The 27,536-nt window shown below is 36.2% G+C and overlaps 1 protein-coding gene across 2 annotated transcripts in view; it reads left to right on the plus strand.

Annotated features, from left to right (window-relative positions):
- Positions 1-27,536, plus strand: part of LOC150107797 (huntingtin-interacting protein 1-like) — a 632,881-nt gene that overhangs the window by 149,448 nt on the left and 455,897 nt on the right. For both annotated transcript variants that reach the window (XM_090392055.1, XM_090392056.1), the window contains one exon: positions 13,113-13,250. In XM_090392055.1, the coding sequence (XP_090248181.1) occupies positions 13,113-13,250 (138 nt within the window). The remainder of the gene's footprint in view (positions 1-13,112; positions 13,251-27,536) is intronic.

The following is a 27,536-nucleotide window of genomic DNA, read 5'->3' on the forward strand; positions in this document are numbered from 1 at the left end:
GACTTTAATGGTCACAGTACTCTGTGGGGTAGCACCAACACAAACAGACAAGGTCAAATCATGGTAAGACTCCTTGACAATAATGACCTCTTCCTTTTGAATAACAGACTCAATACTTTCTTCGATATGCTTACTTGCTCATATTCTGCAGTTGATCTCATAGTCTGTTCCCCTTCCATTCTTCTCCTGCTCATATGGGATGTTGAGGAGAACATATATGGAAGCAATCACTTTCCTGTTCTTTGCACAATATCTTCACAGGAACCATGTTCACCTACATGGATACCCATATGGAAAATGGACTGGGCTGTCTGGAATGCTTCTCCATCCTGAGAACATCATCTCAATTTTCACTCTATCCAGAGCCTTGAGAACCCAGAATACCAGACAGCCAAAAAGATCAACACAGAGCATTAATAGCTTTTAAGCCTGCTTAGGCCAAATCATGTTATGTGAGATTAGAGTCAAAAAAACAATCACAGATCCAATTTATCTCATCAATTAATCAAATGACCAGTGAAATAATTGTATGGGATCACAATATCCTAACAGGAACCATGTTCACCTACATGGGATGCCTTATGGAAAATGAACTGGGCTGTCTGAAACACTTCTCCATCCTGAGAACATCTTCTCAATTTTCACTCTATTCATAGTCTTGGGAACCCAGAATACTAGACAGCCAAAAAAGATCAACACAGAGCATTAATAGCTTTTAAGCCTGCTTGGGCCAAATCATGTTATGTGAGATGTTAGAGTCAAAAAAAAAAAAAAAAAAACAATTGCAGATCCAATTTACCTCATCAATTAGTCAAATGACCAGTGAAATAATTGTATTTGATAAAATCCGTAAAAATGAAAGGTAGATAGACAATACACCTTTTGTCTACCTTAGACTATAATGGAAGTGTTATTGCTGATCCCAAAGCTATTGCAAACATTCTCTGTGTTGGGAAGCTCAATTTCACACACACATCAGACTGCCATATGTCCTTTTGGTATGTTAAAGAGACTGTGCAATCTGTTGGCATGAATGTTGAGAACATAGCCTACACCAAACATAACAGCATCCCTCCATGGCAGGTTTGCACTCCATCCTGCAACTTCTCACTTGGTCAGTTACAGAACTCATACTCCATTTATCTACCTGCAATTGTTTAATGCACATAGAGCAGACCCCTCCCTCTGATTTCTTGCCCATCTATACTGATAGTTCAAGAACTGATACCTATGTTGGCTGTGCTATTGTGTTTCCTGATGTTACTATCTCCAACCAGATCCCACCTGATGCAGTATTTATACAGCAGGACTTGATGCCATTCAGATTGCGCTTTTGTATATAAAAGAAAACCACTAACAAAAGTGTGTAATTTATACAGACTCATTGTGCTCTTTACAGGCTATCTCCTCTCCTATGTATAATTTGCATTCAGTGCTGTATGAGGTGTTACAGCTGTTGCACAAAATGAAAACCCTTAATTTTGATGTTTGGTTGTGCTGTATTCCTAGCTACCTTGAAATTAAGGTAAATGAGACGACAATTACTAGATTAACTCATTCTTTTTCCATATACTATTTGACAGTACCACATACAGACTACAGACAGTTTATACAATCAAAGCTAATTGTTCAATGGCAGTTATCATGACAGGAAGCATTGCAACAAATTATATGACATTAAGCTTGAAATTAAGCATTTGCATTCAAGTCAACATAGAAAGAGAAGAGAGGAAGCTGCTCTTGCTGGGCTCTACATAGGTCACAGTCATCTTACACATTCTTATTTACTGAGTGCTGATGATCCTCCCATGTGTGAAAAATACAACACATCTTACTATGTCATATTCTGGTGGAGTGCCAGCACTTGACACAAAAGAGGAATGAAATTTTTACCTATCTTGTTAAGGCATATACAATCAGGCAGATGTTATTAGACAGACAGATTATATGATGTTTTTCACTTTCTACAAATAATTAATATGTACAAACATATTTGACTCTAATTAATTGCTTAACTTAAATTTTGTACATATTATTTAGTAGTTTATTTTTGACTATTTATGTACTGCTGTAGCCTTTGACCTTGTGTATTTGTGTAACCTTGTTATAATTTTATTTATATGTAGATACTGCATTCCTTGGCTTGGTTTTTGTACATGTATTTTGTTTAATAGTTTCGGATGGACTAGAAAGTGTACAAGGGTGGAGACATAATTCAAAAGCAATTCTAAGCTGTGCAACTGAGGTGCTTGGTGAAACATCCAGAAAGATTAGAGAGCAGAAGGAGGGTTGGTGGTGGAATAATAATGTACAAGAAGCATGACGTCTAAGAGGAAGGCAAAGCAGAAATGTATAAGTCAAGAGTGGAAGAGGACAGAGAGAAAAAGCGAGAAGCCAAGAGAGTTGTTGCACAGGCGAAGGCCAATGCACATCAAGACCTTTATGATCAATTAGAAACAAAGGAAGGACAGAAAAAGATTTATCGATTTGCAAAATGTAGAAATAAGCCATCAAAGGGCATCTTACATGTGAGGCAGATCAAAGACTGGAGGAAGGGTATTAAGGAGGGATGCAGATATAAGAAACAGATGGAGAATATACTTTGAAGTGCTTTTGAATGAGGAAAATACAAGGACTCACAGAGAAGATGGGGAGCCTTATGACGGGGATGGTGCAGAACATTAGTGGAGTGGAAGTGAAGGAGGCCATAAAGAGGATGAAGAATGGAAAATCGGTGGGACCTGACAGGATTCCAGTTGGACCTGTTAATAAAAGTTTGTCAACAGGAAAATATACCTGAGGAATGGAAGGAAAGTACTCTTGTCCCCCATCTACTAGAGTAAAGGGGATGCACAAGACTAAAAATTACATAGGAATAAAGTTGATGTCCCACACAATGAAAATCCTAGAGAGTGTTCTTGATGGAAGACTGAGGAAGAAGGTGGAGATTACAAAGCAGCAATTTGGCTTAATGTCTGGTCGATCGACGACTGATGCTATCTTTGAGGTTACGACAGATGATGGAAAAGTTTCGAGAGAAGCAGTGGGAGCTACATCTGGTATTTATTGATCTGGAGAAAGCATATGATAGAGTGCCAAGGCAAGAAGTTTGGAGGGGTCTGAGGGAGAAGAAGGTACTGGAGAAATATGTCAGGTTGGTGCAGGAGATGTACAGAAATGTGAAGACAAGAGTTCGAACCTGCCTGGGAGAGACAGAAAGTTTTCCAGTGACAGAGTGACAGTTGGCTTGCATCAAGGGTCAGTATTAGGTCCGTTCCTGTTTATTATTGTGATGGAGGTGGTGATGAAGGAGGTGAGAGAAGATGTGCCTTGGACTATGTTGTGTGCAGAATCAATAGAAGTGGCAGCTAAACTGGAAAGTTGGAGGAAAGTACTGGAAGAGAGAGGTATGAGACTGAGCAGAAGTAAGACAGAGTATATGTGTTGCAAAGTGGGTGGCAGCCAGGAGACAGATCTGGAGCTGGAAGGAAATGTCATCAGGAAAGTCAGTGAATTTAGATACTTAGGTTCAAGTTGGATTACTATGCAATAAGAGGGTGCCGATCAATCTAAAAGGCATAATCTACATGACAGTAGTGAGATCAGCTATGACGTATGCTGTGGAAACTGTAGCCCTGAGGAAAAATAACTCAGCATAATGGAGGTAACAGAGATGAGAATGCTTAGATGAATGTGTGGTGTGACCAGAAAGGATCTTCCGAGAAATGGCTATGTAAGGGGAACGGTGAAAGTTACGAACTTAGGAGCAAAGATACAGGAGGCAAGTTTGAGATGGTTTGGTCATGTGATGAGGAAGAGTATGTGGGAAGAAAGGTCATGCAGATGGATGTGCAGGGGAGGAGGAAGCACGGGCAGCCAAAGAAGAGATGCAGGGAGATAGTGGAGGAGGACTTGAGGATGAAGAACTTGGATGTGACTACAGCCCAAGACAGGAGGTTGTGGAGGAGACTCACTACTAACAGCGACCCTTCTTAAGTGAGAAATGCTGAAGAAGAAGAAAATTTTGTTTACTAGTTTGTCTTTGACTATTTATTATTATGATTATTATTATTACATGACACCTCCAAGGAGTCCAAAAACTCATCAAGGGGAGGACACCTACTCTACAACTCTGTCTCCACCATTTAATCCACCAACCGCAACTACCATCATCATCTACATCAGTGCCATCTACTGCCCACAACTACCACTAGTATTTTTTGTCTCTAAATTGTACAATATGTGTTCTCAAGGCTGAATTGTCTGTATGTAGGATGAAAAACCCGTGTTTCCTTAGGGGAAAAACCCCTGCTCCCTTCGTATGAAATTGGCTAACTAACATTCATTTGAAAAGAACCCATATAAAGGTTCCTCTTGTCAATATGAGAATCGAACTTAGGCTTTTTTCTAATTATATACTTCTGTAACTTTCGACCTTATGTACTTCTGTAAATTTTGCAGTAATTTTATTTATATGTAGATACTGCATTCTTAATTTTTGTGCATACATATTGTTGACTAATTTCTATTTGACTATATATGTTCTGCTGTAACCTATGTTGTTTTTTTTATTTATGTGTATATACTGCATTGCTTGGCTTGGTTTTTGTACATGTATGTTGTTTACAATTTTTCTTTGACTTTTTGTGTATTGCTGAAACCTTTTCTATGGTGCCGTATGACCTTTGCTGTTCTTGCACCAGTCAACTATAAACCAACCAATCCTCCTTCTCTCCTCCCCCCCCAACAAACTGTGTCTATCTTTGTAGAAAGCATTCCACAAAATATTTTTCCACAGCATTCCACAGCCATCCTCCTCTGAAGGATGATCAGACCTGTGCACAGTAATCCATACCAAAGCCTTATAAAGAGGAATGATAATTTCTTTACCTCCATTTGTTAGTGAATTCTTCAATAATGAGTGAGCTCTCTTAACCACATTTTGCTTTGCCTACCTATGGACTTAATTCTATCCACCAGCATCTCCAAATCCCTAGCTTCTGCTGTCAGCTTATTTAAATCATTCTCCAGGCTCTCTACATTCATTGCCTTGATTAACTCTTATGCCATTCAGTTTTTGCATCATCAAGCACACTACTAAATATTTTTCTTCTGATCATTTCCTGTTTTACTCCTTGATATATATCCATTATCTACTTTCATATCCATATCACCAGCTTCTTGTCTATCACCATTTGCTCCAATTTGTTTAACAGTGGTCCATGTGGTATCCTGTCAGATGGCTATGCAAAATCAAGCAGTCTTATCATGTGGCCATTTCCATTATCCCACTCATCTGTCACTCTGTTATAAAAAAGTGATTAAATTACCAAAGCATGACTTTCCCTTCACAAAGCCTTTTCTTGCATAGAATATCACATAAGAATCCACCCATTTCTGAATTTTGTCTTTGACCAACTTCTCCTATACATTTACCACTGCTTCTGGTATACTGAGTGGGTTTTAGTTCACCACCTCTAGAGCTTCCTGTATACGGTGGAACTATTTTGTCCTCCATCTATTCCATTGGGATTTCACTAGAACTGAAGCTTAAGTTAAATATGTAAGAGGTATTGGTAGTTGTGCATATTCTCATAATAAGCTGGCTGATATCCCACTTTACAAGGGATAAACTTGACTTTCTGCATAGGAAAACTGTGTTGCTGTTTCAGTATGGCACCATTTAACATTCCTTGAGTTGAAGATACCATATAGATCACATCTTAGACAGGACTGAGACAGTTTTTTTTCTCTCTCTCTCTCTTTCAGAGCTATACCATTCTGTTGATTGCACTACAGAAGTCAAGAAGAAATAGAATCCTGTATGGAAGCAAATAAAAGCAATTTTGTGAAGGGTTGTGCTTACCACTATGTGAATCTTGTGTATGCTACTTAATCTGAGTGATTTTTTAGCTATATATGTTTAATTTTTCATGGGAAAGGGAGACTGACTGTAGTTCCCTTTTTTTTTTTTATGTTGCTTATTTAAAAAAAATATTGGAAAAAACTGCAGGGACACCAGAAGATATTGTGATTAACCAATAAATACACAATGCTCTTGTGGGCAAATGGGCAATGATCTAAGATGCATTATGTAATAGAAAAATCTTCTGGCTGATTTCAAAAAATATTTCTCACATTCCATTTTTTCTTATCTGGTGTACATACAGACGTAAAATGGTCTACTCTGAAGTAATCATTAGTTTTTGTTATTTTAAAAAAATTGCATTATTAGGTAAATATTGCTTCATTAGTCATTAATTAGTGTTTAATTTGGCTCTTAACAACTTTATCACAAAAAAGGCCTGTGTAGCCGTTTGGAAGTGCTAGGCCACTTGAAGGAGGACTGTTTTAAGTTTGATACTAGTCATTGACTAGAGGAACTTTTTTTTCCAAGCCAAGTTCTTCGTTTTTTTTTTGACCAGTTCTTCAGGCAAGCAGGTTTTTTTTCTCCTTGGAACTCCGGTTTTTGTCTTTTAACCTCAAGAATATTGGGCCACATAACCCTGAATGCTGTTTATAATTAGTGATAGTCTTAGGCCAGCTATCTCTGATAGGCTGCCAGTGGAGACTGATCTTCTCCTAAGTCTCCAAAGGCTAAAAATGGCCTTGCTTATTTCTTATAGAGAATAAAAGGCATTAGCAGATTTGTTTTATTTATTTGTAACTGTATCAGATCCTTTCAAGTTGAGACTTTCAGATCCATCTCTGAATGACTGCTTAAGTATTGGGTTATATATTAAGTATTGACTGCTTAAGTAAAGACTGCTTTAGTAAGTGAGATGATATTTATTCAAGGAATCCATTACAATTGGATACCAGTTCAATAGTAATTTGTTCTACAAAACCCATTCTATGTTGAAAATAGTGTAAATTTAAACCAATAATAGAGTACAGAATCAGTATTCTATGCCTGTAAGGACCACAGAAGTAGTTCATGGATTCTAAGGATATGAATGCCCCAGAAGGAATTGGCTATAATAATTAACTTCTTGAATTGGAGGTGTTCTACACTAAGCTTGAACATCTTTGTTAGGATCATACCCCCCCCCCCCCCATCACTGCCACTTTAATTAGTCCTTAATTTACTTTTTGTTTGCCATGCATGCTGCAGAGTTTCAAGTAATAATAGCTAGCAGTTAAGAAGTATTTGAAATATTGAGTACCTAAAGAGTAAATTTTATGCATTTGTAATCTCATAATACAATAATAAATTTCATATTTATTATCACAATAAACAAAATCATAGTAAAAAAAATGTCAATAATTAGGACATTACTCAGGTAAACTTAGCAATGTCAACAATGTCTTAGTTATTATAGCCAATTCCTTCTGGTGCATTCATATCCTTAGAATCCACGAACTATTTCTGTTGGTCCCTACAGGCATAGTTTACTGATATTCTGTATTCTATTATTGGTTTAAATTTACACTATTTTCAACATAGAATATTTAGTGAAACATCTCATTTGTACTGGAATGTCACATTACATCTACCATTCACAGTTACAAAATAGAAATCAGTTTCTATTGCAATGAAAAAAAAAGTATCCAGACACCCAATTCCATAACAGAAATGGAACATTGCAATAGATCATATCTGTCAGAATTCCTTTAAAACTGAGTGATCTCCTCAGACATCCTATAGTACTATATATCATCTACTCATGAGATATGGTCACACGTGTTAAGTTTACTGACTTCCAACGAGGTGTGATTGTAGGGATGTCATATCAGCAACATGTCCATGTATGCGATTGAGAAAACTACACCTACAATTAACTGTTGAAGATGTTATTAGTAAACGGAAACTTGAGGGACTTATGACTATCAAGAAACATTCAGGAAGGCCATATAAATTGACAGAAAGGGACAACTGATCTCTGAAATGTCTCATCTGTGAGTGCCATTATTCCTCTGCACAAATCATTACCAAGGAATTGCAGTACTCAATAGGGGGGTGTGCACAAAGACCATTCATAAGGAACTGCACAAGTTAAATTTCCATGGCTGAGCTGCAGCATACAAGCCATTAATAACTCATATGAATGCGAGTAAGCGACTTGTTTGGTGCAAAGAACATAGTCAATGGACTGTAGACCAGTGGAAATGGGTGGTTTGGAGTGACAAATCACGCTACACTATTTTTTAAATTCAATGGTTGTTATGCCAAGTGAATGGTATCTGCAACCATGTGTCATCCTAACTGTTAAATTTGGTGATGGCAGTGTCATGGTGAGGATGTTTCTCGTGGTATGAACTCGGACCATTGTTGGTTGTGGGTTGAAACAGGAACACCATGAAGTACTGGGACATTCTAGAAAATGCTGCACTGCCTACACTTTCAGTTTTACAGAGACAGGCCATTCTTGTTTCAGCATGACAATGCACTGTGCCATAACGAATGCTCCATTTTGACATGTCTTGAGGATATGGGTGTACAGAATTTGGAGTGGCCAGCTCAGAGCCCCAATCTCAATCCTATAGATGTCTGATTCGGGTAAGAATAACTCATCCAACTTCTGTGTCTGAACTGACCATTGCTTTGCAGAAGGAATGGAAAAAATATATCTGCAACTAGTTATTAGCATCTCATTGAAAGTGTGCCAATGAGAGTGCCCAGTGTAATTGTGATCAAAGGTGGGCCAACTCCTTATTGATTTGCAATAAATGCAGTATTGTCTAAACAGCACTGGTATCCAGAACACTTTTTTCCGCATAGGATATATCCAAACAATTAGCCATAATGTAGCAGTATATATAATGTCATTAGTTAAATGTAAGTTTTTTTTGATATATCAGGCACATGTGAAAGGTCTCAAGACCTTGACAGCTTTGTGTGATCAAGGAAGACTAGAGAGAAAAGGAATTGGTTAATGTTTTTCTTGAAGAGATTAGGGATGTATTTATTTTGGAAAGACTTTTTTGTTCTTATAGTTTGACAAACATTTCAGTTTGTCAAACTGGATCACTCATCACTTTTGATAACATTCTGTTATCAGAAGTAAGGGAGAGTGAAGCGTGATGTTCTGGAAAATAAGAGAAGATAGCAATTTAGTGACATTAAAATTTACTAGATCATTTTCATGCCACATGGGAATGGTAAGAAGATTGCTCTTTGAGACATTGGTTATAACAAGTCTCAAAGCTTGATTTTCACCTCAGTATTACAGGATTTTGTAAATGAAGAAAATCAAGCTAATGTCAGCAGCAAAGCTCTGAATATGATTGGACATTAGTAAGAGAGAGAGAGAGAGGATAATTAATCTACAAGAGGAAGAGTGTAGATGAAAGAACTGATGCTTAGAGATGTTAGTAAGTGTAAAGGTTATGCACTTTGGCGTGATTAGAATTCCAGCGGCATGTTATATTAGCAGGGTTATGCTACAAGAAACTGAGGAGGCAAGGGACCTTGGCATATTATTGGTGGACAGGAATTTGAAGTTCAAAGGTGACATAGCAAAAGTTGCAAATACAACTTGGAGGATAATTGTGATGTTGAAACAAACCTTGACATGTAAGGATAAGAAAGTCATTTTGCCTTTTTATAATGCTTTGATAACACCACACCTGGATTACTGTGTGCACATTTGGTCTCCTGGGTTCCAAGGGGGATAAAGAAGCTGTGGAAAGGGTGCAAAGAAGAGTTACAAAGATTATATCCAGACTATGATATTTAGATTATGAGGACAGATTGCAAGTATGTGGATTGCAGACTTGTTAACAATATTGATAGAGGTCTATAAATGTTTGAATGGGTGTTATAGGATATGATTTGATGAAATTTTTTGTTATATGGAAGGTGGGGAGAGAATACAGGGTGATCCATGGAAGTTAAGTTTGTTCACAGTCAAGAAAGAGGTAAGAGCTAGGTTTTTCTCCCAGAGAGCAGTGAGTGAGTGGAATAGTTTGCCTTTAGGGGTAGTGAGTACATCTAGTGTGAATGAATTTAAGGAACGGTATGGCAGCTGGTTTGGGTGATTTATAGCCTCCCTCAATGAGTCCTTGACTCCCTGAAGGTCTCAGATAATAATAATCCCACTAATATAATACGACATTGGATATCTAATCATGCCAAAGTGCATGATTTTACGTTTATTTTCATCAATTTTTATGGAGGGTGGGGAAAGGACATGAGGACATCCTTGGAACCTGAGAATGTGTCACCAAGAAGGGGGCGAGATCTGATTTTTCTCTCAGAGTCGTGTGTGATTGGAACTGATTGTCTTTGGATATAATGTGGGCAGTCAGATTCTCCTAACGTTTGGAGATTCAGTGGCAAACCCTGGTTTAAAAAAAAAAAAATTGATGGAGCATTGAAAACTTCAACTACAGAATCTATAGAACAAATAAAACATTTAATCTATTTAAGTACAATTTTTAGTGATGGGAAATTATAGAAACAGATATCAGAGCTTGTATATCAGATATCAGAATAGGAAATTAGCTGAATAAATTTACATTAAATAAGAGAGAGATTATTCAAATTGCTAAATTTGCTGCATGTAAGACTGTGTTCGAACATGTTTTGACTTTGGATCTGACGTGTGTTAGAATTAAAACATTTGATTATAGACTGGAGACTATAGATATGAGAGTTTTGATAAATATTAGGATAGTGAACAGATGGCATCAATGACAGAATCACATTAAAAATGAGGATGTTGTGATTGAACTTGAATATTGTTAGCATTCAGGAGTGTGTGATCAGCGCTAACTACAGTGTTATGGTTACTTAAACTGAGTGGGAGAGGAAAAGTTAGAAAAAATAAGTTTTTTTTTTTTTTTTTTTGTCAGAATGGCAAGAAGAGGAAACAGAAGAAGACCAAGATCCAGTTAAATTAACAAAGTAAGAATGCCTTAGAATATGAAATATAAGATCTGACAATATTTGATTCCTGATAGATAACAGATAAAAGGAAAGAGAATAAAAAGCTGTCAAAAAACAAGATGGAGGGATGATCTACAAAGATTTAACGTGAGATGGTGGACATTGGCTAAAAACAAAACTGGAAAGTTATGGGGAAGCCTATATCCAGCAATGGATGGAAAGATGCTGAAGACGACAACAACAATAACTGATTGATTAGAAGGAAAATTGTCAATAGGAAGTTAGTAATGATGTACATTTTTCATGTAGTAATATCCAGTGCATCCCTACTTAAAAGAGTAGTTAATATCAGGAATTTGATGATGAGTAGTTCAGATTTTAGAATGGTTTGATGCAGATATTTGGCGTTGTTTTGTACCCTGCATTGGTTTGTCCAATTGGCTACCATATCCAACCAACGGTCTGCAGTTTCAAATCCTACCGTAAGTATCGTGCTTGTGATTGTCTTTAGGCAGGAGAGTAAGTTCATACCTTGTGTGAAAGCATTGCCCTGCTTATTGCAGTGGTGTGCAGTTTGAGGGGTGTTCTGTGGTTTGTCTCTACAGCAGAGTTTCTGGATTATGAAAAAAAAATACAGAAATAATATACGATTAATGAAAAGGAAAAAAAAAAAAAAATCCCTAACCCACCCATGGTACTTCTGTAGGATTCCAACCTTTTGTGGGTTGAGTCACAAATAAATAAATTTAAAAAATGTTGATTAATTTTAATGATAGAGAAGAGACACAGACTGATAAGAAAATAACTATTTATTAACTTATTGCTGATATTTCTCTGGTATTCTATCCAGCATATTCAGCATAAATAGCCAACACCCCAAAATCCACTTTATAATGGAAGTGGAAGCTAATGACTGTCTGCCTTTCCTGTATATACTATCACACGTCTTTCAGAGGTTCCTTATCATTCTTGGTTTATAGAAAACCCATAATACAGGGAGATATTTACACAAACAGTCACACCATCACTCATCTCAACAATATGGTATCCTAAAACATTAACCCACAGAGCTAGAGCAGTTTGTTCCAATGACATTGTTCTCACTGCTGACTCGTTCACTTACGTCACACCTTCTTAGCCAATGACTATTATAATCTCCATATTATAATGTCATTATTATATTATATTATATTATATTATTATATGACTATTATAATATTATTATATTATAATAGTCATTATAATGTCTATTATAATGCTCCCCAGAAATCTTCCCCCCCCCCCCTCTACCACAGAAGACTATAGCACCACCATCCCATACATTAAAGGCACATCTGTAAAGATATCTAGAGTGCTTAACAAACATGGTTTAAAATACAGTTAAAAATTGGCAACTCTCATCCTTTCACCCAAGGACAGAATCTCTCCTTTATCACATCCAGGAGTTTATGAAGTGCTCTCTGTTCATGTGTGAGCTTACTATGGACAGATAGGAAGAACTGTGGACATTCGCCTCAGTGAACATAAAAAATACATTCAGCACTATTGCTATGGCAAGTCAGGTCTAGCACACCACCATGCTTTAGATACCCCCAGCACATAGGATCAATTGAAAAAAAAAAGACTGCACGGAAGCTTTTATAAATCAGAGAGGTTGTTCCTGAAATCAACAGAAGCCTTGAAACATACTCCAAACCTCAACAAGTATGGCTGTATAAATTTGTCAGAGATTTGGGAAACAGTCATTTTAACACCAATTAATAGCTTTCTCTCTCTCTCTCTCTTTTTAAATTTCCAACATAGATTGCACTTAATTAGGACTTTAGCCTCTGTCTTTTACGTTGCAATTATTCAAACTAGTCCCATTGTTATACTGGATTGTTGTCTCACGTACTGTGACAAACTTTTTTTGTGCTCAGAAAATGCTGGATAAAATACCAGCGGAATATCAGCAATAAGTTAATAGTATTTTCTTAACAGTCTGTTCTCATCTATACCATTAAAATTAATCAACATGTATGACAAACGCATAAGCCCTCCCATAAATAAATAGAATATCTTAATGATGTTATAAATGATGAAAAGAATACTATTCTTATTGCTGCTGTTGTTATTTATAATAGCATAATTATATTTACTGAGTAACTTAACATGCAAATATATTTAACTGGCAGAGAAAGAAACAAATATCTCTTGATTGTTGTATTGATAATATTTTGTTCACTTGCATTAATTATTTAATATATTTTAGTGTTTTAACAATATATTATGGATGTTTTAGACACCACCAAATTTTTTGGTTGCCTCTGATCTCAGTGCACATGTTAGTCCAGTAGTAATTCTGCCTCCTCAAGCTGACACACCAGACAATGAAAGTGTTGATATGAACCTTGTAGATACATCAGTACCACTTATTTCGGTAAGTATAGATATTGATGTTTTGAATTTTTGATATATGTGGTTTCTGATTATGCTATTGTCCATGAGAGAGTAGTTTCTTCAACTTTTATGTTGGTCGTGTTATGTTTCTGTATGCATTCTCTACCTTTCCTAGAAGCCTCTGTAGTTAGTATTAGTATTATCTATATCATTTGGTTAGAAAGACCTGGGTTTGAAATCCCATCTAAGATGCAAAGGTGATTTAGATGATTTCCTGTGGAAATGGCTGGGTTTTCCCCCTCCTGTGAACTTTGGTTATTCATCCTACAAAATAGACAGAAATGCACTATCTTCATAGCCTTAGTTGCTATGGTCATAATTCCAAATAGCAACTGGACAAGGGATCACTTTGTGATAGAAAGAGTATTAATTGCTTCATGTATGATACTGGCTACCTCAAAAACTAAGCAAAATTAATACTGAAGCATTTAGGGAGTCCTTTCAATCAAGCTCTTCATTAAAATACTTGAAAAGAATTCCAAATAACTAGTTGAAATAAAAACATAGTTTCTATTTGATATTTTTGTTTATGGTTTTATACCAGAAAAAATAGTTCTAGGAAAACACTTTCATTGAAAAAAGTTGCAAATATCATGATTGCAGATTAAGACTATGTTTGTTTGTTTTTTTTTCAATCATATTATAATTCACTTCAAATTCATTAATCAAAGACAAACAGTGAACCAACTTTGTTCTCAATAACATACTAGCATTTGTAAATAACAAGTTATTTAGAAGTGCTAGCACAGTTATGTGAAACTGTTTATAAGAAGAAACCTGAACTTTGGCCAAACAATCGGATCATCCATCACGACAGTGCTCCTGCAGATGATGCAATAGTTTTTGTGAATTTCTGGCTAAAAAAATCAATCACAAAATTGGACCATCTTCTATATTACCTGACTTAGTCCTTGCAACTTTTGGCTGTTTTCAGAACTGAAGAATATGAAAGTATGCAGGTTTATCTTGCATTTCTGACATCCAATAACTAGTGACAGCCAGAAGATTTCTTTCAGAAACGTTTTGAACAATAGCTGCATCTAAGGGTATTGCTGCCTAAGAGAATTAGTTCAAAGGTGATAATAGGCACTAGTCTATAGGTAAGCAAATATTGTTTTTATATGTGCATTCCTTGAATTTAATTGTTACATCTTGTGCAACAAACCAATTTAGGGAAGCTGTTCAGCTTGAATGAATCGGGGTACCTTTATGAATGTAAAAGTTTACATGCACACACACTCACACACACACACACACACACACACACACTAGAGGGTTAAGAAAGAATTGCAGAACTTGAAAACTGGCATCTCCTGGTTAATTTTTCTTTTTCTGTGACTTAGGAACTTCTTAGCAGTTAGCAATAGTTAATTTGCAAACTTACTGACACTATTTGAATCCATACCCTGCATAGATTTGAATAATTACAATTATTCAATTCCAATACAATTCCAATTTCCACAGCTCCTGTCAACAGCATTAACTAGCCATCCACTTAGATTTGGACACTTCACATTTGATTTTTTACAAGCTCATGCAGCGCATCTTATACTAACATTCCATAATTAAAGGAAACACTAATGTGCAAGCAGATTAAATATGAAAAAAAGATGATAGAGAAAATAAAGACATTTTTTTTCAATAACAATCTATTTTCTCTTAGTTTATTAACTTTATTCAAGCAATTATCACTCATTTTTCTAAAGGCAAACTGCAAACTTGCTACCTTGTCATACAATGTACTTATAAGCAGCAATCTGACTATCCTGAAAGACATGAGAGGTGCTCCACAAAAATGTATTAATGATTTTATATATATATGTGTGTGTATGTGTGTTAAAGATACCAAGAAATTTTATAAACTTGGTTTTAATCCTTTTTTTTCCCCAAGTAAGCAAGCCTAGTTTGCACCTGAAGTATTTTCCAGTCTGAGGAAACTCGTGGTAAAGGTGGCATAAGCTCTGATCACCTGCCTAAGTATCCCATAATACAAAGCACATATCCTCACAGTCATGTATAATGCTATGTATTATGGGAAGGGTCACTACTCAGACCGGTTTCGACCTTTATTGAGGTCTCGTCAGTGGGAGCCAGACCCATAGGTTGTGATACCAAGGTTGAAGTAATGCAGTTCTTACATTTACCTATATGAGTTGCCACAAGGTGCTTAAATCTTATTAAATAAAAATCTCAGGACGAGAGAAAGATGTAGAAAGTTTTTTACCTTGGGTAATACGTTAACTATACGTTAAATACTACTAAAATTACTATACACTAGTGGCCAAAATTGTGGAAACCTTTTGGAAAAAGTGTATTTTTGAGGTTTTATGGGTTATAACACCTTTTTTTTTTTTTTTGGTGTAATACCATAAAATTAGATATCAATGGAAAGATAATTTAATTAAAAATGTAATGCAATAACTTTTATGAAGGATTTTTTATTAGAACAGCAGTTATAAAGAAGAAAAATGAAACACATAGAAAAAATGAGATATACAAAAATTCTCACAATGTGAGTTAATACTTAGTTGGGTAATCTTTAGCGTTAATTACGGCCTTACAACGCCTTCCCATGGAGCGAACCAATTTATCTAGTTCTGCAGCTGTTGTAATGTGAAACCAAGATTGAATTATTGCTTCTATTAATTGGGTTTTATTGGTGGGTTGCTTCTGACTAACAAGTTTCTTTAGTCGACTCCATAGGTTTTCGATTGGGTTAAGGTCTGGGCTATTCCCAGGCCATTCCAGCAGTTGAATATGATTATCTTGAAACCACTGTTTGCATAGAGCAGCAACATGACATGGAGCTGAATCCTGTTGAAATATAAATGCTTCATTATCTTGGAAAAGATCATGTGTGGAAGGCTTCAGTTTGGGCTCAAGTATTTCATTTATATATTTTGGGCATTTATATTCCTATTAATCATGCAAATTCTGCTCTCACCTTTTGATGTCATACAACCCCAGATCATAACACTAAGTGGGTGTTTCACAGTAGGTGTAATGCAATCAGGATGCAAATCTTCTCAGATTCTTCTCCTTACCTATTTTATGCCATCACTACCAAACAGGGAGATTTTGGTCTCATCACTCCAAATAACACTGCCCCATTGTTCTGCTGTCCAGTTAACATGGGTTTTAGCCCAGTTTAATCTTTTCAGCCTTTGTTTGAGAGATAAAAATGTCTTTTTTCTTGGAATTTAGCATTTAGACCAAATTCCTGCAGTCTGCACTGAACAGTCCTTGCACTCAACTTCACATTCTATTGCGGCATTTCATCTTGTATACACCCAGATGATTTTCTTCTGTCACTAATTTCTTCATAACTGTAGTCTTGTTCACTTAATAGCACTATTTTACATCACTTTCTGGGTGACCAGTCTGCACCATTTCTTTAATTTTATTACGTTTTACAAGCTCACTAAATGAAAGAACACAAAAAAACCAACCAACTTGATAGCAATCACATAACACACTGACAGATGTCCTCCTCTCAGCTCCAGTAGATGACATCAATAGCTGAATCCTTCTTGACCTTATTGGCTCATTGCCAAAACAAGATGACACCTGATTGGCTCTCTAAACACTCATGCTCATTAGCTACATTCAAATGAAGGAAAGCTACTTCATATCAACCTAAGCAAGTTGTGCTTCTTTTTTTCTGGTTATTTGACTATAATTTTTCATAGAATACAGATAATTGAACAAACTTTGTTGCATTACATTCTTGATTAAATTATCTTTCCATTGATATATAATTTTATGGTATTACACCAAAAAAAGTGGTGTTATGAGCCATGAAATCTCAAAAATATACTTTTTCCAAAAGGTTTCCACAATTTTGACCACTAGTGTACGTTGGCTTACTTGTTTGCTTACTTGGGGAAAAAAGATACCAAGAAATTTATAAAATTTCTTGGTATCTTTAATGTATAGTACACCCAAGGTTAAAAAAACTCTCTACATCTTTCTCTCATTCTGAGATTTTTATTTAATAAGGTTTAAGCACCTTGTGGCAACTTGTATAGGTAAATATAAGTTCTGCATTATTCAACCTTGGTGTTAAATTACATTAATTTGATTTATACCTTTACCTATCTACCTTAGTAACTTATTTGTCTCTCTTAAGTCTAATTAATTCCTTACTCATACAAATCTTATTTCTCTGTCCACTGGCTGCTATAAATGTATTGAATGATAGTGCACCGCACTGTTAACAAAGACACTGCTTCAGGCTAGAGCCAATCCCTTTGTTATAATTCTGGTATTAACCCCATTTCTAATTATGGAAAAATTAATTTGTTAACACTGTGCCATCCAAAATTATTAGACTAGAGAAGCTTCGTCATCTGGGAGAAAACACTCAGAATGGCACAGCATTCAATATTCATACAGTTACTATTCCAAATTTCACCAAAACTTGTGTCTCAATTTTACTGCAGTCGTGGCGATCCCCAAGATTTTGATTCACACAGGTTCTACTTTATGAGTGGTGCGTTGAGAACATAGATCAGGCATGTTATTAGGTTGACAAGAAAGGATTTATTCATTAAAAATTATGGCACAATTACTGATAATTACTTAACTAAACTAATTCAATCATGCAGGTGTAACCTGGGCATTCTTAAACTTTCTCAACATGAAGCAATATCTAATACTAAACAATTCCTTCTAATTACTTAACATTCTTAGGTAATCATTTACCAAATCTTGGTCTCAGGAACTATCTGACTACTAATAATTAAGGAATTGACAGCATACACTAGAAATATAAATTAAATAAACTTTAATATATACTTTCCGATATTTCGGCAAACATCACGTTGCCATCTTCTTGGGAACTTATTACAAAGACAAGTGCACACAAGTACTACATAACAGCAAATGAGAACAGAAGCTAGGAAGTTAACGTTTTCCTAAAGTCCTGATGGTGCCCCCTGGCGGGCTATATTGGTAGTTCTTGGCCTTTGGGCTGAAGTTCTTCTGATAAATGTTTCCCAAATTTGAGGCAGTCTCATGCATCCAAATTTGTTGAGGTTTGGCATGTTCCTAAGGGCTGAGGCTGATTCCATGAATAGTCTTTCATATTTGAACTTGCTGCGATGTATTACTGTGGCTTTCTTCCATCTTATTCTGTGGAGAGTATCCAGAGCGTGGTCTGCAAGCCAGAGTGGCTGTACTCGTGAAATCGGATGTAATCCTTGTGTTCTGAGATTCTGATATTTGCTGTCCTGCCTGTTTGGCCAAAGTAGGACAGTTTACAACTGCAAGGGACCTGGTATACACCAGGTAGGTCTAGGGAAAGTGGTTGGTCTTTAGTGGAGCGGAAAAGGGATGCCAATTTTCTATCTGGTCCGTAACAGGTGGTCAAGTCATGTTTTTTTAAGATTTTGTTGATTTTTTCCGAGGTGCCTCGGATGTAGGGAATGGTGATGGATCTAGAGTAATCTTTTTTGTGAAGAGGAGGGGGTGGTGGGTTGTGGATAACTGGGTTAAGTATTTTTTGGATTATTTTGGGGGAGTAGCCATTGGCTAAGAAAGTGTCATGAATGTGATTTAGTTCAGTAGTTAGGGGTTGCTCATTAGAACAGATTATTTTTGCCCTGTTGAATAGTGTCTTAATAACTCCATATTGTTGTGAGGGGGGGGGGGTGATGGGATTGTTGGTGAATGTATCTACCTGTATGGGTGGGTTTTCTATAAACTGAGAAAACCAAGGTTCCATCAGGTTGGTGGGTGACTAGTGTGTCTAGGAAAGGGAGGTTATTGTTTGCCTCTTTCTCCAAGGTGAACTTGAATCTAGGATGTTGGTTGTTTAAGTGTGTTAGGAAGGAGAGGAGTGAATCTGGGCCATGTGGCCCAATAGCGAACACATCATCAACGTAGCAAAGCCATATGGTAGGTTTTTGTGGGGCTGAGTTTAAGGCTTTCTCTTCAAAAAGTCTCCATAAAGAAGTTAGCCAAGGGTGGGGAAAGTGGTGTACCCATGGCTATCCCCTCTATTTGTTTGTAGAATTTTTCCTGCCAAATGAAATAGCCTGAGTTCATTGTAAACTGAAATAGGGCTGAGATAACGAGAGGAAATTTAGCTTGGATTAGCTCTAAGGTTTCTTTGAGGGGGACATTTGTGAATAAGGAGGAGACGTCAAAACTGAGCATTATGTCATTATGTTGGAGTGTGAGGTTTTCTATACTGGCTTTGAAGTGGGCTGAGTTTTTTATGTGTGATGGTGTGTTGCCAGTATAGTGTGAGAGCGCTTTGACCAAATGCTTGGCTAGTTTGTAAGTGGGGGAATCAATGCCATCCACTATGGGACGTGATGGCACATTATCTTTATGTATTTTTGGGAGCCCATATATGCGGGGGGGGTCTAGAGTTATAGGGTTTCAGTCTGTTGGTAATCTCCACAGGCCAAGAAGTGACCTTCTTAAGGAGCCTATGGAATTTTCTAATTTGAGAGTTGGTGGGATTATATTCAATAGGGAGGTAAGTGGATCGATCTAATAGTAAAGCCTTGAGCTTACCTGTGTAGTCATTAAGATTGAGTACCACAGTGGTGTTCCCCTTATCCGCTTTGGTGATCACTATTTCTTTGTTTCTTTTCAATTCTTGTAGTGACTTGTATTCACTAATGGATAAGTTGGATTTCGGAGGCTTTGCTTTTGTGAGAACACAGGCTACATCCAATCTGATATCGTTGGCGATGTGGTTTGGGAGGTGACGAATCCCGCTTTCAATTTGGATCATTAATTCCTCAGCCGGTAATTTCTTAGGAGCAATGGCGAAGTTGTGACCACATGACAGAGCGTTGATTTGGGAAACATTTATCAGAAGAACTTCAGCCCAAAGGCCAAGAACTACCAATATAGCACCATCAGGACTTTAGGAAAACGTTAACTTCCTAGCTTCTGTTCTCATTTGCTGTTATGTAGTACTTGTGTGCACTTGTCTTTGTAATAAGTTCCCAAGAAGATGGCAACGTGACGTTTGCCGAAATATCGGAAAGTATATATATTAAAGTTTATTTAATTTATATTTCTACTGTACGCTGTCAATTCCTTAATTATTAGTTATCATGTATAACCAGCGTATAAGCCTCTCAACAAGAAGAACTATCTGACTATAACAAAACTATATATTCAATCACAACACTTTGCAAGTCCTCATATACAGAGCTATTACATTCTGTATGTGGATCAGATGCTAAAGTCCTATTACACTTCGAAAGTCCAATAACTTATCAGTTCCTGTCTTTGTTACAATCTAACATTCCTGTATATACAAAAGATTTAAAAAGTTCTTACATTACCGAGGCATTAGGATCACTCTGGCTTTGTCTTTCAATCATCTGCTCTATTCTTATGGCTCGTTGTTTCTTCCTCCAGTTTACTGCTTTCAGAAAGGACTGGCTAGCAAATACGTTCACGATTCACTTCCTTCGACGTAGGCAAAGCTGGTCTGCGGGATCGGTCCACGTGGTTCTGCATATCATCTCGGTCTATGCTGATTATACTGCTGCACCTAGGCCTATGCTTGCACTGGATCTCTGTCTGACTGCATAGCTGCCTAGGACATCGTCCTTCTCGACCGCACTGAACTTCCTTCTCCGGGAATGACAGGAGCAAGATGGAAAAAGAGCCCCAAGTTGGCGTTGCCAATCTCTATATATTCACTCTAGTGATATTCTCCCCACTATGTCGCTATTTTTACCTGGCACCTAACGCTTCTGCACGTCATGCCGTCGCTTGTCCTTGTATGTCCACGGGAAACTCCCGCACGCCTTTTAGACTTTGCATTCATGACTGCCTCCGTACATGTTTTTAATCCGCTTATCTCTTCTGTAACTTTGATCTAAACTAACATTTTTTCACCTATTTTCAACCTCTGTTGTATTCACAAAGGCACTTAATAATATATTACATAAGGAAATTTTTAAATCATGGATTTTATCGTTCTTTTACAATCAATTTCACCTTTACCAATATACAAGTAATTCTCCAAGAATTTTAATTCTTATTAAATCTGAATGAAATGTAGTATAATAAATTTTCTCCTTCATTCAAGATTTAGCAGTTGAAGTAATGCAGAACCTCTGAGTCTGACTCCCACTGATGAGACCTCAATAAAGGTCAAAACCAGTCTGGGTAGTGACCCTTTCCATAATACATAGCATTATACATGTCCGTGAGGATATGTGCTTTGTATTATGGAATACTTAGGCAAGTGATCAGAGTTTATGCCACCTTTACCACGAGTTGCCTCAGACCTGAAAATACTTCAGATGCAAACTTTGCTTACTTGTTTGCTTACTTGGGAAAAAAAAGGATTAAAACCAAGTTTATAAAATTTCTTGGTATCTTTAACTTATAGTACACCTAAGGAAAAAAACTTTCTACATGTATATATTCTAATAGATGGAGGAATAATGTATTTGTTATAAGATTTTGGTGAAAATGAAACAAATTGCTAAAAATTGATACATTCACCTGGCCTTGAAGATTTTGGGAAGGAAGATTTTGGATTATTACCAACAAATTTGATGAAAGGATGTATGAGTTAAAAGATATGGGAACCATGTAAACGTTACTTTTTGAAAGAAGAATGAGCAATAAGGATAGGTTTCCATTTTTCTTAAAACTTCTTGAAATTGTAGCCATTATACCAGCAAGTACTTTCTTATTTGAATGAGTTTTGGCCAGAATGTAATAAAAGGGAATTTGGTGTCATCAGTGAATCTCTCTGCTCTGAATGATTTATTGATGATACATATGACCTTCACTTTTTTATTCCAGATAAATCAGTGAATAAGTGATATTTTGCATTTAGGAATTGGTATGCTGGAGCACATAAGAAGACCTTATGTAAAATGGCAAGGTCAGTGGCATACATTTTAAACACATGTTAAAGAAAAGTGTAATTCAATACAGTTATAAAGCACATAGTAAGAATTAAAGAATGTATTACTTTTGTTTTGCGATTATAACATTTTTCAGTTTTTAAAACATCATCTCTAAGAATATTTATATAAATTAGACCGATACTATGGGTGAGTAATTTTTTATTAGTCAAGGTGTATTTCTGGAGCTTTGACTATGTCTGTCATAAAAGTGTGCATAAATTTACATGGAAACACAAAATTTCTTATTGTATTATTGTTTTACTAATTGGTGTCTTCAAATTAGTCAATGATACTGGAGTGACCATCTAGTGCTGGGCAGCTCAGCATAAAAATGTGCATGTCATTGAAAAGAAAACTGTTCAGAACATTAAAATTTATACTTGCCAACTGAGAAACTGTTCTCAATTTGCAAGTATAAATTCAAATATACAAATATTATTAGACATGTATGTGTGGGGATGGCGGTATAAGGATATGTAAACAAGAACCAAATCTTAAAATTGAGTGGCAGATTCCAAAGAAAATGTTGATTGACACAGTTAGGGAACATGTGGTGAAGCTGTGTGAAAAACCGAAAAATATAATTCTGTAGTGGACAACCGAAGTTAAAATAAAACAAGATATTTCCTGGCTAGTAAGTCCGCACGTCATGTTAAGAGCAAACAGAAACATCTGGAGAGCTCAGATATGCATCTTCTTTTTGTCATAGTAATCTAGTAATCTAGTAAAAATGAATAATAGTAGATTACTAAATAAATTTAGTAATCTACTATTATTCATTCAATTTAGATGATCTATCCATTTGTTGATTTTATATTTAATATATTTATATTTGAGAAAAGTAAATGAGATTGTAATTGTAGTGGGCACTAACGACTTAACTTGCGATAAGTTCACTAAGAGAGAGAGGACATGAAAGGGTTGATTGAAGAGGCAAGAGTTGAAGAGTGAGAAAGGTATATCACCTCGATATGATAAAAATGAATTAAGAAGAAGAGCAAATGATATGCTGAGTAGAAGGAATGGATGAGAGTTTTTGGATGTGTGGGGTGAATTTGAGGGAAGATTGGATTTGTATAACAGGGTCGGCCCACACTTGAATGCATTTGGCATCAGGAGTCTTGAAAAATTATTAATGGGTCTGAGAACTAACACAGAGTCAGGGAAACTGAATTCTGATGGGAGGAATTGTGAGAACTGTGTGTAAGAGCAACAATGTTAGGTAACTGTGTTAATGATGGGAATGAAAATGATTATGAAGAGAGAACGATTCTCTGTTCGTCCAGTTTTGACTATCAAGTATGTATAACAATGCCTGCATAATTAAGGAACTAGATAAGACCAGAGATCTACAAATTGTCGAACTGTGTTATGCAGACAACAGACAAGTGTATGCAAAAGGGCATGCAGGAAATTTATTATGTCCATATATGAATGCTAGAATTATCAGAAACAAACAAGTTGAGTTTGATTTGGTTAATATATTGGGAACTCATATTGTAGACATTGGTGAGAACAGGCTATCAGAAGCAGACGTACTAACTGGTATCGAGGGATATGATATTTTAGGAAAGATAGACAGGATAGGAAAGAAGGGAACGTGCTGTTAATGATATCAGATGACTTGCATCCAGTTAGAGTTGAGACCTATGACTGCAATAATAGCAACAGTCTTTCATGTGGCAGTGAGTTTGAAGCCATCTGGTGTGAGGTGGAGTCTAACAAGATCAAATACATGGGTGTTGTTACAGACCTAGTAAATCAGTTGCTAGTGACAAAGAAATGCATCAGCAAATAAATACGATGGGTGCAAAGATAATCATAATGGGAGACTTGAATTATTCCAGCATTGACTGGGTATCTGGGAAATTGCATGAGAAGAATGAAACTAAATGTATTGAACAGTTGTGAGACAACTTCCTCAAGCAGTATGTGACAGAAGGAACTCGGGATCAAAGAATGTTAATTTGATGAATAGAATATAGTGCCAGAGGGGATTTTCAATTAAAGACATAACTATTCTGTCTCTGGTTGGTGACAGTAATCATGTAGTACTCACTTGGGAAGTGACTAAGTTCATGAATATTGCATGCTGAACTACAAAACAGGAAATTATGACCCTAAGGGGGTATGCTGAGTTCTGTTCCATGGTACCAGTTATTGGATTGGTGCTATTTAAAAAATACTTAAATGATGCGATATCAGAATGTGTTCCTAGAGTTTGAAGAATAAATAGAGTAGGAGGGGAAATAGATGTATAATCTAATTAAGCTAGAGATTCCTAAGAAAAAGATGACGTGGAAGGAATGTCATGTGCATAAGGATGATATCGGTACGATAATTTTAAGCAGCAGTCCAGAAGAGTCATAATTGTTGTACAGAAAACTAAGTCTGAGTATGAAAAGAAACTGTCTCTGTGCAAGTTAAAGACAAGCCAAAAGAATTATATCGTTATGCTGCAAGTAAAAGAAAGAACGAATTTGAAAGAATAACTACTGAATGCAGATGGTATGTGGGTGACTGATGCAGAAGTGATTGTTCAACTAATGAGCAGCCATTTTGCTAAAAGCTATCAACCTGGTATGTGCAGCATTGAACTCACTGCTACCTCTTCACCATATGAGAAAACTCATGGATGAGGAAGAAATACTCGAGCTGTTGCACCAACTAAATAAGAATTCTGCAATAGGAACTAATGGGATATCAGCATGGGTACTAAAAGAGTGTTCAGCTGAATTGGCTATTCCCTTGACCAGGCTATATTATTTGAGTCTCAGAACAGGGAAGATTTCAAAGCAGTGAAAAGAATGTATGGTAATCCTATTGCACATGAGTGGTACAAAGAGCGATATATCCAGCTATCGACCAGTCATTATCTCTGGAGTGGTAGTGAAGATTTTGGAAAAAGTTGGTTAGGGCTTACATTCAGAAATGGGTTGACAGAGAATCTCTACTTTGCAATGAATAGTGCGGGTTTACTAAAGGAAGGTCATGTTTTAGCAACTTACTTGCATTCAATAATAATGTTACCACTAAACATTAAGTTAAAGAAGGGGAATGAATGCAACATGATACTTTTGGATTTTGCTAAGGCTTTTGTCAGAATACAGCATGGAATACTGTTGCATAAATTGAAGAATATGGGATTGGATTATATTGGATTAAATTATTGGCACAAATAAGAGGATGGCTGACTGACAAATATCGAAAAGTGGTATATGGGAGGGGGGAGAATCTGCAAGATGGTGTGTCTGTGTCAAGGTGGTGTGCCTCAAGTCCTTGGACTATTGTTAAAGAAGGATAATGAATCATTTGGCCAGTGTGTGACTTGACTAGTGCATTTGGGAAGAAATAAACAGTTATTTGATTCCTTTTCCATTGTGAAGTGGCCAGATGGGCTACATAGCACAGCCAAACAGTAGTTTGCCTGTGCTAAGTAGAAATGTTCTATGTAGAAATTATTTGCCAGGTGGTGGGTGATGAACTCGTGGCTGTCCAATCTAACTGTTTATGTATTTTCCCTTTCCATGTGAAATAACCATGTGAAATAACCAGCATACACTGTAAATATACGTCAAATATATCCAGAGGTGGGGTGAGGGAACTTTATCAATTCAATGGTCTCAGTTAATGGTGCATTAGAATAGTGAAGAAATATCAGAGCTCATCATTATGTGTGAACTGTTTAGAATATGGTTATTTAATATACTTTTGAAGTCAACATATTTTTTTACAAAGCAGAAGAAATACCTTTAAGGGGGAAGTAGTGCTTTTTGTCAGATGTTTAGCAAGTTTCTGTATAGGACTGTTTATACTATCAACAGCTGGATATATGGGTGTATCTTATTTTTTAATAGTTGGTACTCCATACATTCCAGGTGGCTTTACATGAAAATGCTTGAGTTTAATAGTTTCTTTTGGCTAAGGAGTGACTTTTTTCAGTAATTTATAAATATTATTCTTTTTTGTATTAGTAAGGTCACAGTTTATTTTTTTTAAGTAGTATGCATGATCTTGTAGAAGATTCTGCATTTTATTGTCATATTCTGTTTGATTAATTACCACAGTAGCTTTATTTTTATCTGCTTTTTATTTGTTATAACAACATTCATGTTATTGTATTCGTAATGCTCAGATTTCTTTTTTTGTGGAACATTACTTTTGGGAGGCTTGGATTTAGTCAAGATGTTAATTGCATCCAAATGAATGCTAGTGGTTATAACTGAAGGCAGGTTGTGTATTCCTGATTCAATGGACACCCTTATATATACTTTTGGAACTTGAGTAGGTATCATAATGGTAAAGTTGTGAACTCGACATTGACAGCTTTTTCTGTTAAGGCAACCATTGATAAGTTTACAATGACACTTTCCTGATGTAGTTGTGGTCATTCTGTTGTACCACGATGCTTGAAGAGTTCAAATTTCTGCTGGTGCCAATTATTGACTTTTCACACCTGGGAGTATATGGAGTGTTTTTTACTTGTGACCTGGCTTACTATGGACAGACAGGAAGATCTGTTGACATTTGCCTTGGGGGAACATACATTCAGCATCATCATTATGCTAAGTTGAGACTGGTAGATCATGCCTTGGACACTCCTTCACATAGAATTAGATGGAAGAAAACAAAAGTGCTAAACAGAAGTCATTACAAGTGAGACTGTTTTCAAAATCAGTAGCTGCTTCAAAACATTTCTCAAACTTCAACAACCGTGGCTGTATCAGTTTACCAAAAATCTGGGAGACAGTCGTTTTAAGATGGAATTAATACTTGTCAATCTCTCCCTGTATTTAACAATAGATAGTGCTGATTTATTCTATTATAAATAATAGAATAAAATCTAAACTAGAGGGAATGCAATCCTGTGAGCAAGCTGGATTTAGGAAGAATTACAATACTTTGGACCATATTCACATATTAAGACAGCTCATTGAAAAATCAATTGAATACAATAAACCTTATGTCTGGCCTATATAGACTATGAAAAAGCATTTGATTCAGTCAAAACATTTGCAAACACTAAAAGCACTTGAAACCCAGGGAACTGAGAAACCATATATTGAAACACTAAAATATATTTACAATAATGCAACTTCTGTAATTAAATTATATAAAAACAGTGAAAAGTTCCCGCATCCGGCAAGGCGACACCATATCTCCCAAATTATTTACAGCTGCACTAGAGGAAGTCTTTAGAAGCCTTGATTGGGAAACAAAAGGAATAAACATAAATGGAGAAAGGCTGCATCATCTGAAATGTGCAGATGATATTGTCCTAATAGCAGATAATCTTGAAGATCTGGAAGAAAGGCTAAATCAGCTAAATGAAGCCTCCAGAGAAATTGGATTAAAAATAAATAGAG

This window comes from Typopeltis vanoorti, chromosome 4 (assembly GCF_054136105.1).
Source record: "Typopeltis vanoorti isolate ZY-2024b chromosome 4, IOZ_Tvanoo_1.0, whole genome shotgun sequence".
Lineage (NCBI taxonomy): Eukaryota > Metazoa > Arthropoda > Arachnida > Uropygi > Thelyphonidae > Typopeltis > Typopeltis vanoorti.